Below are 13,606 nucleotides of genomic sequence, written 5' to 3'. Positions count from 1 at the left end.
AATAGAAAGATACATGAAGAAAATTGTAAGTGCGCAATTAGTTGAACCAGATGTCCATTTCATGGATTGACGGTGACGCCAAAACATAAATTACCAATTCTCCACAACACACCATCTGATACTATGTAATTGTGATGGCCTCGAATTGCAGCTAATCACCCAACCATGAGTACTTACAAGACCACACATTCAAGCTGGTGGGACAACTGAGAATCAATATCTTTTGAGACAAGAAAAGCTAGATGATCGGTCTACTTTTCTTACCTTAAGCCTAGGCAAGCAAATGGCCGGTTACAAGAAGAAACATCACCTAGGCTCAATAAACAAAACGAGGAGAAAACACACCGGCATGCAACTAGTGATAACATCACAGAAAGGCAATACAAATATTACCGAAACGAACAAAAACTACTCAGCTAGCAAATAAAACTATTAAGCAGAATGATATTGTTTGGGCAACTGACTTGCATAGACTAATAAGTTTCACTTCACGTCGTAAGATCATGGTGAAGCACAACCAAATAAACCAGAACTCCAAATAAGTAACTGTCATAATTAATGAATAACAGCAGCAACTAAACAGAAACTATACCAGATTACATGAACTATATATGGGAGAGAAATCTTTGTCCAGTATTCAGACATTTGACAATGTTGCAGAAGCAACAAACTAACAAAATGGCACAAGATATAGCAAGGTAAACAACAAACAACAATTATGATTGCAAATTCTTTTCGATATATACTGAATTGGGTTCCTTCATGCCCTAATAGGCTTATAACAAAACAAAAGGTTTAAACGTTATCAGATCTATCACGTTGTAAGAAATAGAAATCCATCTATTCCTGTTCCTTGAACTGATGACGAGATCCATACTTACAAATGGCACTACAAAGAAAGGAGTCCATAAACTGCTTAAACATATAATATGGTTCATACCGTTAATTATGACAACACAAGACAGCAAGCTTAGGATTCTAGTACGATCAAAAGTGTTTGAGGCCTTTAATCTAAGTAAAAGTTCATTCTCAATGTTTGAGTAGCCTATTATCAGTGTACTACATTTTATGATTTTCCATATGTTCATTGCTTCTAAATTACAATTAGTAGACCAACTTTAAGCTAAAACACCACTACCAATTTGTATCCTCGTTAACAACATTATGAATTATCAACGATAACCCTCATCTTAAAAACCTACCGCGATTATGTTTCACCTGCCAACCTAACCCTGAGCCCTGCTTACACCACCCAGCTTACGCCACCAAAACCCCAATAGTAAACAACCACTAACCTTATTCGGAACCAGATAACCACAATGACCTAACCCTAACCTTCCTTTAAACTTATATTCCAATCAATTTAATTCACTACAGCAACACATCATAGTATCATAACCTTAAAGTTCCCTTACCTCAATCAATTAATCATAACAAGTTTTATATCATACAGTATAATGCTATAAATAATGGGTTGTTCATATCCGTAGCGATTTAGTAGATGCAATATAGAACTACATGATATATATTGTGTTTATTAGCGATTTTCTTATGCAAGCTAGCTAGTTACATGAAATCATCAACAAAACGTTTCAGACTAGCGTTCGATGATCTGCCTTCTTCTGGTGCCATTCGGCTCTTGGCTTTCATTTCTGACACATTTGCTCGGACCTTACTATTGCTATCCATCACCTCTCTTATTCCTTTCTCAATGTCGCAGGCTGATACCAAACGCTGATTGTTGTTCAGTTTCTGATAATCCAAACAGATTTCAACCGCCAATCCTAATTCTTTAACCAACTGAAGTGCATTTAATTGTTGCTCTGCATATATTGGCCATGTGGCTATTGGAACTCCATACCAAAGGCTTTCCAGTATGGAATTCCACCCACAGTGTGATACAAACCCTCCGACTGACACATGAGCCAGCAGTTCCGTCTGCGGGACCCACCCAACCACTTTCCCCCTGTTGGCCGTACGGCCTAGGAACCCATCTGGCAGGACTTCGTTGTAGTCAGTATAGTCCCCTGGGAACCCTTTGACGTCCTCATAAGGAGGTCGGCGTAAAGACCATATGAATCTGTATCCACTCTTCTCTATAGCAATTGCTAATTCTTTCACTTGTTCCTCATTAAACCATCCTCTGGACCCGAAGCATAAGAGCAGGACCGATGACTTTGGTTGACCATCTAGCCACTGCAATACCTCATTGTTTGTGGTACTTTTTTCGGGTTTTAGCATTGGGCCTAATGTGTAGACAGGAGGTGTTTTGTCATCAAAGGAAAGAAGGGCATGATGTTCTAGCTCTTGAAATGTATTGACAATTATACCTTTCGCTTCTCTGTACTTTCTAGAATGCCGAAGAAGCCTCTTGGTCCATGATTCCTTGTCTATCGGCACAAAAGGCAGAACGCTTGGAGGCACCGGACTTCCATAGCTCGGGATCATTAACTCGGTATTCGAATGACCCAACTCAGATATCTCCTGACCATGTTCATCATGGAGGGTCTGAAAATGTAACATGATTCCAAGAAAAGCAGCATTTGATGTGAAAAACACATAACTAGGAATACCAAACTCACTCCCAACATCTAACATTGTAGTACAAAACATATCAACAATCAATGCACCAAGCCTAGGAGGCGGTCCACTGGACTTACTTGCCACAAGTTGTCTTATAATAGGCTTATGGCGTTCGGTGACCTCATCAGCCAAGGCGCTGACTGGTGGGAAACCTGCAAACAAGTCAATATCCATAGGAGGAAAATGGATGAAATTGATCCGATTGTGGTGATCGTTGTTTATTGTTGGAGATGAATCTAGAGAGTTGGTGTAATCGGTGCCAATTGTGTCACCAGGGAGCTTCATCACGAGTATAGTAACCGTGATATGATGAAATCGATTGACCAACATCCTGGCCAAGGCCACAGGCTGACCAACATGACCCATAAGTGGAGTAGGAATGATAAACACCTCTTGTTTCTCCATAGCATTTGATGGTTTTTTGGGTGAGTTTGGCCCAATTTTATAACAAATTTGGGTAAAATTCTTCTCTTTTGGGTTTGAGTTGGTTCAGATTGGTATTCACCTCTTTCAGGTAAATTATCAAAATGGGGGAAAAAAGTTGGAATGGGCATTCATAGGACAAGGAAAAGATAAAATTGGAGAGACACTAGGACCTACAAGTACTTGTTTGGAAAGTGAACAAAACCTGCTGGCCACTCACTTGGTGTATGTTTTCTATAACTTATATTCACATTCGTATTTCAATGCTTTACGATATATATGAACTTCATCTTCATGACAAGGGCCGTGATGGTGAAACCGGTTGTACATAAAATTGGCTAGCTTGGTTGCTTGATCAAAACATGGACCCATTAGGAAGACTGCAATGACATCCAAGTCACTATTTTGCTCGCCATCGTGTATCATCCGATGTTTTACCATGAACCGTATGGTCTATAGTTTGGGGTAAGGTACCCAAGGTCAAGTAGAATGACATACAAAATTGGTTTATTATTTATGAACTTAAAGTAGTCTTAAACAATGGGAACGTATGATGATACTCGATCTTCTACACTGGATATATCAACTTAAACTAAGTTTCGTTTATTATGTAGAAAACCAGTCATTTTGATTGTCTTTTCTTTTTTTCGTTTTTATAGACAATAGACAATACAGCTTTACCAAGCAGTACCTTTGAAAATCATGGACAAGACGTCTTAAATCCGATTCCTTTGTTCGGACACTATTGTTATTATTCGTTATTTTCCAAATAGCATTATGTTGCATAACATGAAAGTTGCCTAGGCCAATGGCATTATTCATGAATGTAATAAGTTAGTCCCCAAAAAAGAAAGTTACAAGTGCGCAATTAGTTGAACCAGATCTCCATTTCATGAACTGATGGTGACGCTAACCAATAAAAATGAAACATAAATTACCAATTCTCCACGACACACCATCTGATCCTCCAATACTTGATGTAATCGTGATAGCCTCCATGGCCTAGAGTTGCAGCTTAAATACCATTACTTACAAGACCACCAACATTAAAGCTGGGGAGACAAGTTAGACAACTGAGAATAAATACCTTTAGAAGCAAGAAAAAGTAGATCAGCGGTCCAATTTTCTTATGTAAACCCTAGGCAAGCGAATGCTTACACGGAGAAGCAGCATCTAGGCACACGAAACAAAAACAGAGAGCACACACAGGACTGAAACTAGTGATGACATCACAACAAGGCAAGACATATTAAACAAGAACTACTCAACTAGCAAATATAACTATTAAGCAGAATGATATTGTTTGTGTAACTGACTTCCCTGGACTGTTAAGTTTCACTGCCCGTCATAAGATCATGGCAAAGCACAACCAAATGAACCAAAACTCCAAAAGTAATAGTAATAAAAAATGGAAAACAGCAGCAACTAAACAGAAACTATACCAGGTCCTGTATCCTAACATTTGACACTAGCCGCAGAAGCAACAAACTAACAAAATGGCACCAGATATGGCAAGGTAAACAAGAAACAAGTTTTCTTTTGTATTCTTTTTGAGTATACCGAATTGGGTTTCTTCGTGCCCTAATAACGAAACAAAAGGATCACAAACATTATCAGATCTAGCATTAAAATCACAGAAACTGGAAGTCATGAGGAAAAGTTTCCACTCACACCTAACTTAACCAGGTCAAACACCCAGATTTCTATTTACTTGTTCAAGCAAGAAGTTATTGCGTCTGTAACATGAAGCCATCGGTGCTTCTTTAAACCAATGGGTTTAGACTTTAGAGGGTAGCTGAAGCAAATATGAAATTCAACTTTAGCAAATAAGCAAAGCCCAGCCCCCCTTTTTGGGTACAAGATAACACAACAACCTCCTGTGTAACACAAACAAACTCTAAAACACTTGACTCAACAAACTAGAGTGTGGATCGATACTATCACATGGTCCAAGTCACATATACAAAGGTAAACTCTAGGTGCCGTTTAAGTGGGTTAATCAGTGTAAAATACCACACAGCTTTAGAAGAGGTTTACATATATAGTTCTTCAATGATCAATACACAACAAGAGTTTCAACTTTCAAAGTTCAGAAGAAAAAAAAAGTGCTACTTACACCTAATAAATCATTAATCTAGCAACCTGAAAGGCAAGGAGTTAACAGTCTTACTGAAATGGAAGAAAAGCAATAGAATTGTAGAAACCCATCTATTTCTAATCCTTTAACTGATAACGTACTCCATACTTAGAAAAGGCACTAGACTACGGAGAAAGGAGTCCATAGATAGCTTATATATATAATAGGGTTCTAACGTAAATTTAGAATTCTAGTGCGATCAAAAGTGTTTGTGGCCTCCAATCTAAGTAAAAAGCTAGTTCTCCTTGTTTAAGTAGCCAATCTATGATTTCCTAATGTTCATTGCATCAAAAATGCAAATAGTAGACCAGCTTTAAGCTAAACATATATCTATTAAATCCGCACAACAAACGTACATCCAATAATCCAACTTCTCTCTACTTCTAAATATCACAATCACATCCGCCATGCTAAAAAACACCACTACCAATGTGCATCCCTAAACCTAAACCCCAGCGAACACACCCATCAAAAACCACTAAAACGTTAACCGTAACCCGTTAACCACCATGACATGACCCTACCTTCCTAAAAAAAATCATATTCCAATCTATTAAATTCACTCAATCCACAAAATCATACCCTTATACTTCCCTTACCTCAATCAATTAATCATAACAAGTTCTATATCAATCATATCACATTTACCAAAACATAAACATACCACAAAAATTCAAAAAATCAAAACAAAACACAAAACACATCCAAATATTACCAAATCCTTAAATCTCATCAGATACCAAAAGGTTCACATAACCATAATCCATGACCATATTACTTAAACACCAAAATTAGGCCTCAAAAGCAGTATCACCATAAAACATAAAAAAACAACTAACCATATAACAATAATAATAAGATTTAGAGACAGAAACAAATGACCAAAACCAATCAATCAATGTTCTGCATGATATCTTCAGCAGTAAACTTTTCCCCTTTCTCCTTATCACCAACAGCACGACCTTTCGCCTTCCTATCAAGCAAATCCTTCCTATCCTTATCAAGTTTCAATTTTGTGATCAAACATTTTGACGGATTGATTCCAACGTTAACAGTTGTTCCACTGACTTTTTCACGCGTGATTCTTTCAATGTGAATAACCCATTTCCTACGATACACTTGGACAACTTTTCCTTCACGTCCTTTGTATGTTCCACGGACGATTTGAACCTCGTCGTCTTTGCGAACCGGCATTGACCTCACGTTGTACTTGGTTCGGAGCTCGGTTGAAAGTGGGGATGACATCAGCACACGACGGACGCTTGACGGTGCTGTGAAGTGGGCTTTCCTGTTCTTGCGACGGGAGCTGCTGACTCGTGGGTTGTACTTCATTTTTTCACGGCGGTGGTTGTGGAGGTGGGTTTGGATTTGGTGGAGGAGGAGATGAAATGACGGCAGCAGCTAATGATAGAAATCCTAGGGTTTTGTGTATTTATATATATGATATGAGGGTTCAGACTATTGGGTTGGGCTGCTGTTCGAATAGAAAGTTATATTTGGGCTGGTTTTTATTATTAAAACTTGGCCCGCGATGTTTAAGTGGAAAATAAATAAATAAATTGTTATTTAAAAAAAAATGAATGTAAAGTTGTAATTTGTAAACTCCTTTTTCTTTTATTTTTTCAGGAAAAAGTAACTAGCTTTACATGTAGAATAAGGTTAGTTTCAATATTATTAGACCATTTATGTAGCAATAAAATTGACCATTGGTGTTTTTGTTAGCTTATTTTCAAAAGTTTCATGCTAATTTGTTAAAAGCTTAGTAAGATTTATAAGTTAAGTTAGATCAGCTATATATATGTTTTTTTCCTTTTATTAAGATTGATAAAGCTTTTTAATGAAAAAGAGCTTATTATGCGCTTAACAAACTTCTTAAGGTCCAAATAAGGGAAATTTGGAGGATATCTTGATTGAAAACAAGAGTTAACTAGATTAAAGTTATCATTATCGAGTGTAACATCCTAAAATTATCGTCACAACATAGTTAACTAGAGTATCGATTAATTGAGATGTCATACCTTGACTTTTTGATTAAGGTGTTACTATGTTATATACTCGTGTGTATTTCCTTGGCTATCTGCTAATGTGATTACTACAGAGAGTCAAACTTAATTTGTGGTTAATTATAATTTATAACTGTGTTGGGTAAATAACCAATGTTAAGAATGCTCAAGTGTCATTAGAGAAAACTAAACTCCAAGAGATATATTAGGGAACTCTAATATCGGTTCCGTTCCTTTAATCTTATCTCCTTTATAAGAGGCAAAAGAGATTTTAGTTTCATATGATAAAAAGTTGAAATTGTTTAAAATATACTATCTTACTTTGTAAACAAGTAAACTTTATTTATTTTTCAAAGAATTATCTATGAGATTGTACAAAGTTAAAGGAGTTAAAAGGGAATTTATTTGTTCTTTTCGAGTATTAAACAGAACAAGTTTTAAAAGATGAAAAATTGTTGAGTAAAAAATGATTGTAGAGTGATTAAGAAAGTTTCAAATGTAAGTGTCGGTGTAAAGATCGCATGGAACAGTAAATGGCAATGGATTTCCGTAGAAAACTGATAATAAGAGAAGCTATTCCTAGTTACTGTGTTCACTATTAAAAAAAAATGAAAAAACCAATGATGAACAACCAATGAATAAACTAACAATGTTTTCTACTAGTAATAGCATACGCACAGTTTCAAATGTAAGTTAGTTTTATTTTAATTTATATGCGATATGTGCTCTCGATATCAAAATGATACCAGTAAGGAGTTAGCCTAGTGGTAAGACAATCACTTGATAACCTTAAGGTCTAAGATTCGATCTTCGCTTGGCACAAAAAAATAATTCATTTAAGGTACCCGTTACCAATGAAGCCTAGACCCACATGTGAAGTTTAAATACGCGGGGGTTCGATCCTTCGGGGTGCCCAAATCATGTGGGGATTAGGATGGAGGTATTATACCGGCATCATATGACTCATACGGGGTGAGTCGATGGGTATCCAATTATGGTACAGGAGCTAGGGTTCCCTACATTACCTTTTTTTTATATATCAAAATGATATATGTAATCTGAGAGAATCCACTGATTTACTTCTTAAGTAGCATCATTTAAAGAAAACTAATGTATAAGTTTAAATTATTATTATAAAATAAATAAAAATGATAAATCCTTCTAAAAATCCTCTTAAAACCTTATGTATGTGAGAAGTGGATTCCACATAATCTCTTTTTTACATGTCTCCGTCCAATTAATTAGGAAGATTTTTTAATAGATTAAGAGTATTAATTATTTCCCTGTTATAAAGGAATCATACTTGTGATTTACTAAGATAAAATATATTAAAAGACTTTGTTGCTCTCATGTAAACACACATGTACTTTTGTTTTTTTTTTAATGGCTATCATATAGAATTAGAACTCCAATCATAAGATACATCAATTATACAAGTAACTCCAGAAGCTAACTACATAACAATTACCAAATCAACATTGACAAAAAAGAAAAGCTTCGCCAGTTTGCCCTGGTCATGTTGATTTTCGCGCGATTATAGATCCAAAGAATCCCAAGAGATAAGATGTCCTCAAATACCCTTTGACTGACAAAGGCTTACCTTAAAAAACCATCTCGTTCCTAGGTTTTCAAATACACCAACAAGTTAACATCATTATTGCCTGAATCATCTTCTTACCTACAACCCCCCAAGTTGGTCCCCGGGTGTATTTTAAAAATATCACGAGTTGAAAAGACAAATATATAAGGTACCTTACACCAACTCGCCACTTTTTGTCAAACATTCCAAACTAAAGGACACTAAAGGACAGTAAAAAGATGATCGGAGTTTCGTCATTTCCATTGCAAACATGACACGAATAACAAGGAAGATACAAATTGCGCTTTCGAAGGTTATCTCTACCCGGAAGTCGGTCCATCTCCACCCTCCATCCACATATATTAACTTTTTTTGGCAGCCAATTACACTAACTGAACCCATCCCAGGACTCACTACTTACGTCATGCAAGACACGTTTACACAAAAGCAATCGAGAAACGTTGTTCTTGCGTGCCATCAGCCCAAAGCCAACGACCGTCCCTCCCCTCATTCCCTTTCGTGGCCCAGCATTCCCATAGTACTTAATGTCAAGGTTATTGACATGAAAAAAAAATCCAATTTTGCCAACCATGCACAAATTTTTCTTTTTAAATTAAAAGTATTGTAACATAACTTGTAAAACGTGTCAACCACAAAGATAATACGGAGTATGTAATTTAGCCTTAAATAATGTTCGGACACCATATACTTGACCAAAATGGAGTGGGATGGGGGGTTTAGGTCAAAATAGATTGCGGAAGTAAGAGTTATAGAGATAGAGTGATCACTTTGCATTGCGACTAGTGCTTAGCAAAGCCCAAAGTTCTATCATCACAAAGATAGTGTCCTAATCATGCAGATCACAATCTAGGTGGCATCAGATTTAGATTTGAGTTTAATTGGTTGAGTTATAAAACATTGCTGATGTGTTTATATTGTATTGTTAGGTTATAAGAACCTCATAAAAGGTTCGCCAAAAACAATTTGAGTCATTGTAAGCTTACCTTAGATAAGAAATTGCAATTTTTTCAAGTGGGGGTATGGTGTACATAATCAAAACATCTCAAATTCCCAATATTTGAAGGACTTGAGACTTTAATCTTGTAGGTTTAAATATTGGTCTAAGTAAAATGTTTTTAAAAATTTCTAATAGATTTAACACTAAATATATAAATAAAGATATCGTTTACCTTAATTTTATCATTAAAAAGATAATAATATAACACCTACCACTTTTTTCTAAGATGCTGGCCCCATGTTTTACTTGCTTAGCATACATATGTTATGTTCAAAAAAACATACACCTCACGTTTTCGATTTGTCAAAGTATATTAATGCTATAAAATGGTGGACATTTTTTAACATTGTTACTAAATTATTCACATTATATTTTCTTCTTGTTTAGTCGGACTTTTTATATTACCGTTATTTGCATATTTGTGATTAGCTTGTTATTGTTAGTTAGCGGTAGCGTTGTCGAATTTTGTTCCATTAAAGCAATGGTTAGCCGGAAAAAGTAGTTTTAGCCGATGATAGTATCGTTGAACAGTTAGGTTGCCGGTGTTACGTTAAATGGACGATGATGATACAAATGTTCGTAAAAACGAGACTCGGATGATCCGAGGCGTATCTTGGCTGGATAAACTTTCGGATTAGCAGTCATGACGTCTCCGACTTCCGAAATTCCCGACCCGTAAATTCTGAGTCAAAACTGTCAAAAATTGAGAGTACATTCTTGCCCCTAATAAATTAAACATTTTCGACACGATTATTATATAAGAGAAAAAGTAATATAAATAAATAAATAAATAAATAATATACTTATTATAAATGCTCACCATCCATCCATCCATCCTATCACTCCACCACATCTTTCACCCAACAAATCTTCCAATTCCAAGATTCCTATTCGAATCTTCATTTTGTAAATACATACACACTCACACATTTACGATTTTCATATTTCTTTTTTATTTATTTATAAATTTTAATTTATGATAAACATTTGATTTATAAGATTCAGATTCTTTTCGCGCGCCACGGCGGCAATGACGGCGGCATCTTCTGCGAATCTTACATTGAAACTCATTTCCGAGTTTGCTGACTCATCATCCTCCCCACCGACAAAGCTAGGGTTTATAAATCTCCGGCGACGGAACATGACGTCATCAGGCTGTATGAATTTGGCGCCAATTAAAGCAGCAATGGAGAGAATGCCTTCTTCATTCGTTGATTTCAAACCTAATCCACCTGATGCTGTTGATTCCAATGGTATATATATATATATCCTTTTATATCATTACATTTTTTGTATCGATATATATATATTTGAATGATTATATATTGTTGAATTCTTTGAAGAAACATGTGCAAATGAAAGGGGATCTATGAAGAAGAATATTCTATGGCATAAATGTTCAGTTGATAAAATGGATAGACAAGAATTGCTTAATCAAAAAGGTTGTGTTATTTGGATTACTGGCCTTAGTGGTTCAGGTTTGTTTTTCACATTTTTCTAAAAATATTTTAAGTTCATGAAAATGTATTAAACTTTGTATTGTACATATCAAACTTTTGTTTTTATCGGTGTTTTTTTATCCATGTAAGCTGACAAACGGATAGAGATCCTCTATTTGAACCATTGGATTAAAATCAATGGTTGAGATTAAAAATTCAAGTTTGAATCTTGGTCATTGATTTTAATTTAATGGGTCAAGTTGCACCAACTTTACCTATAAAGTTGAAGCAACTTTAGAGTATTCTTATCCGTTACAGACATATAATAGTGAAAATTGGTAGTGTTTTGAAAGTTGGATACATATAATAACAAAACACGGCGAGTTTAATGCATTTTGATACATATGTTACTTCCTATAAATATAGGAGGAGTAAAGTGATTAACTTTATCATGGTTACTTTAGGAAAGAGCACTGTCGCTTGTGCGTTAATTAGGGCGTTACATGCTCAAGGGAAGTTGACATATGTCCTTGATGGTGATAATGTTAGGCATGGTCTTAATTGTGATCTTACTTTTAAAGCAGAGGATCGTGCCGAGAATATAAGAAGGATTGGTAGGTTCTTTGTTTAGGGGAGTTTAATGAGTTTTTTTATTTAGCTTCAAAATTTAGTTTTGATATGGTTGTGTATTCTAATTATGTGATTTTATTATAGGTGAGGTGGCTAAGCTGTTTGCGGATGCTGGACTTATTTGCATAGCTAGTGTGATATCTCCCTATAGAAAAGACCGTGATGCTTGTCGATCTATACTTCCAGATGGAGATTTTATTGAGGTTTGTTTTTATTATACTAGCGCTGCTTGGTAAAGTTATACTTGTGCTGCTTGGTAAAATTTGCTTGTAATTAACAGGTATTCATGGATATCCCTCTATGTGTATGTGAGGCTCGGGATCCAAAAGGCTTATACAAGCTCGCACGGGCTGGAAAGATTAAAGGTAAACTTGAAATGTGCATATGCTTACTACATCTATATTGAGTTATTGATGACTGGCCTTGTTTCCATCATGGACCTAGTGATAAATGATCGAGGGGCCCAGGATACTTTCCATATTTAAATCTATAATTCGAAAGAGTAACCTTATTTATTCCATACACAATCAATGGTGTGGTCAATTGTGATTCATTAGCGGTTAATTCGGGTGTTTTTATTTTTATCTGACTTGGTTTTGTTTGATTATTGACTTAAGTTCATGGCTTATACTAACACTATCACTTTTACAGGTTTTACTGGGATTGATGACCCATACGAAGCGCCTCTAAATTCTGAGGTAGTCATACTTTTAATCATACTCCCTCTGTTTAAAAGTTGCTGATTTTGTCTTGATACGTAATTTAGTAAGATTTCTAGACCCTGGACTAATAATCGGAAGCCTATATTGCCTCTGATAAGACACAACCGATAATATCTTTGATAAAATGATAAACTAATAAGTCTGGGTTGGAAACTTGCAAAAATAGAAAATGCTGTAGAGTACTACCTTTTTGGGGCAACCTAAAATGGACATGTTTCATTTCTTTGGTATGGAGTACCACTGTAGAGTCTTCAGAATTTAGTGTATGCGACATGCTGCCTTGTAAATTTAATTGTGGTCTTAAAAGTATTCCATTTTCGAAGTCCTGCATAGTACTTAATTGATCCTCTTTTTGGCATATGCCTCTGCCCTCTACGTATCTTCATATCTAAAGAGATTCATTGGAAAATAGAAATAATTCAAGACTTGGATATTGAAAAGACATAGCAACAACCATTAGTTATGGTTCAATCTAAAATTTTAAATGGAACCTCTTTGTACAGATTGTATTACAACAAGAGGGAGAGGTCTGTCCTCCACCTGAGGCTATGGCGGAGAAAGTGATTTCTTATTTGGAAGCCAAAGGGTATCTACATTCATAGTGTTCAGGACGCCTGCATCCTGTATGACTTATTACACAAGGTATTGTGATGAAACATTCTAGGAAATTACTCGTTTCCTGATTTGGGTTCAAGTCATCAGTGTTATTTGTTACATATAGTCAGGATAAAAGTTAAGTTAATAAGGATTTGCTGTAAAATATGTACTTTAATATGTACAATTGTTGCCAATTGTTGGTATTTGTGAAAGAAAATGATTTACAGTCGAAACTTTAAAGATTATCTGAAAAATTTATCGTTTTTTATATAGGCATGTTGTCATCCTGTGCTATACCAGCTCTTGATACTGTTGTGTGATACAAATGCAGGTGTTAGTCGTCAAACTACTATCTAGAATAAATTGGGCCAAATTGTACGAATTGTTTTTACTAAAAACTTTTGGGAAATGCTAAATACAGCTCTTAGGGCTGTATTTAACATGGAAAAAAAAACTTGTATCTTCCGTATTAAAA

The 13,606-nt window shown here is 35.5% G+C and overlaps 3 protein-coding genes across 3 annotated transcripts; 1 reads left to right on the top strand and 2 right to left on the bottom strand.

Annotated features, from left to right (window-relative positions):
• Window positions 1-1,424: 1,424 nt before the first annotated feature.
• On the bottom strand, window positions 1,425-3,188 carry LOC122605296 (anthocyanidin 3-O-glucosyltransferase 2-like). The gene has a single exon (XM_043778206.1). The coding sequence runs from the start codon at window positions 2,986-2,988 to the stop codon at window positions 1,567-1,569; it is 1,422 nt and encodes a 473-aa protein (XP_043634141.1). The 5' UTR covers window positions 2,989-3,188; the 3' UTR covers window positions 1,425-1,566.
• Window positions 3,189-5,852: 2,664 nt separating this feature from the next.
• LOC122603103 (60S ribosomal protein L26-1) lies at window positions 5,853-6,556 on the bottom strand. Its single transcript, XM_043775719.1, has one exon. It carries the CDS (start codon window positions 6,473-6,475, stop codon window positions 6,035-6,037), a length of 441 nt encoding a protein of 146 aa, XP_043631654.1. The 5' UTR covers window positions 6,476-6,556; the 3' UTR covers window positions 5,853-6,034.
• Window positions 6,557-10,587: 4,031 nt separating this feature from the next.
• Window positions 10,588-13,376, top strand: LOC122603102 (adenylyl-sulfate kinase 3-like). Its single transcript, XM_043775718.1, has 7 exons — window positions 10,588-10,996; window positions 11,087-11,221; window positions 11,647-11,796; window positions 11,897-12,015; window positions 12,093-12,177; window positions 12,464-12,510; window positions 13,038-13,376. The coding sequence occupies exons 1-7, from the start codon at window positions 10,774-10,776 to the stop codon at window positions 13,134-13,136; spliced, it is 858 nt and encodes a 285-aa protein (XP_043631653.1). The 5' UTR covers window positions 10,588-10,773; the 3' UTR covers window positions 13,137-13,376.
• Window positions 13,377-13,606: the final 230 nt, after the last annotated feature.

Source organism: Erigeron canadensis, chromosome 6 (genome assembly GCF_010389155.1).
Source record: "Erigeron canadensis isolate Cc75 chromosome 6, C_canadensis_v1, whole genome shotgun sequence".
Lineage (NCBI taxonomy): Eukaryota > Viridiplantae > Streptophyta > Magnoliopsida > Asterales > Asteraceae > Erigeron > Erigeron canadensis.
The sequence above is the reverse complement of the archived record's forward strand: the minus strand, read 5'-3'. Positions and strand labels throughout refer to the sequence as shown.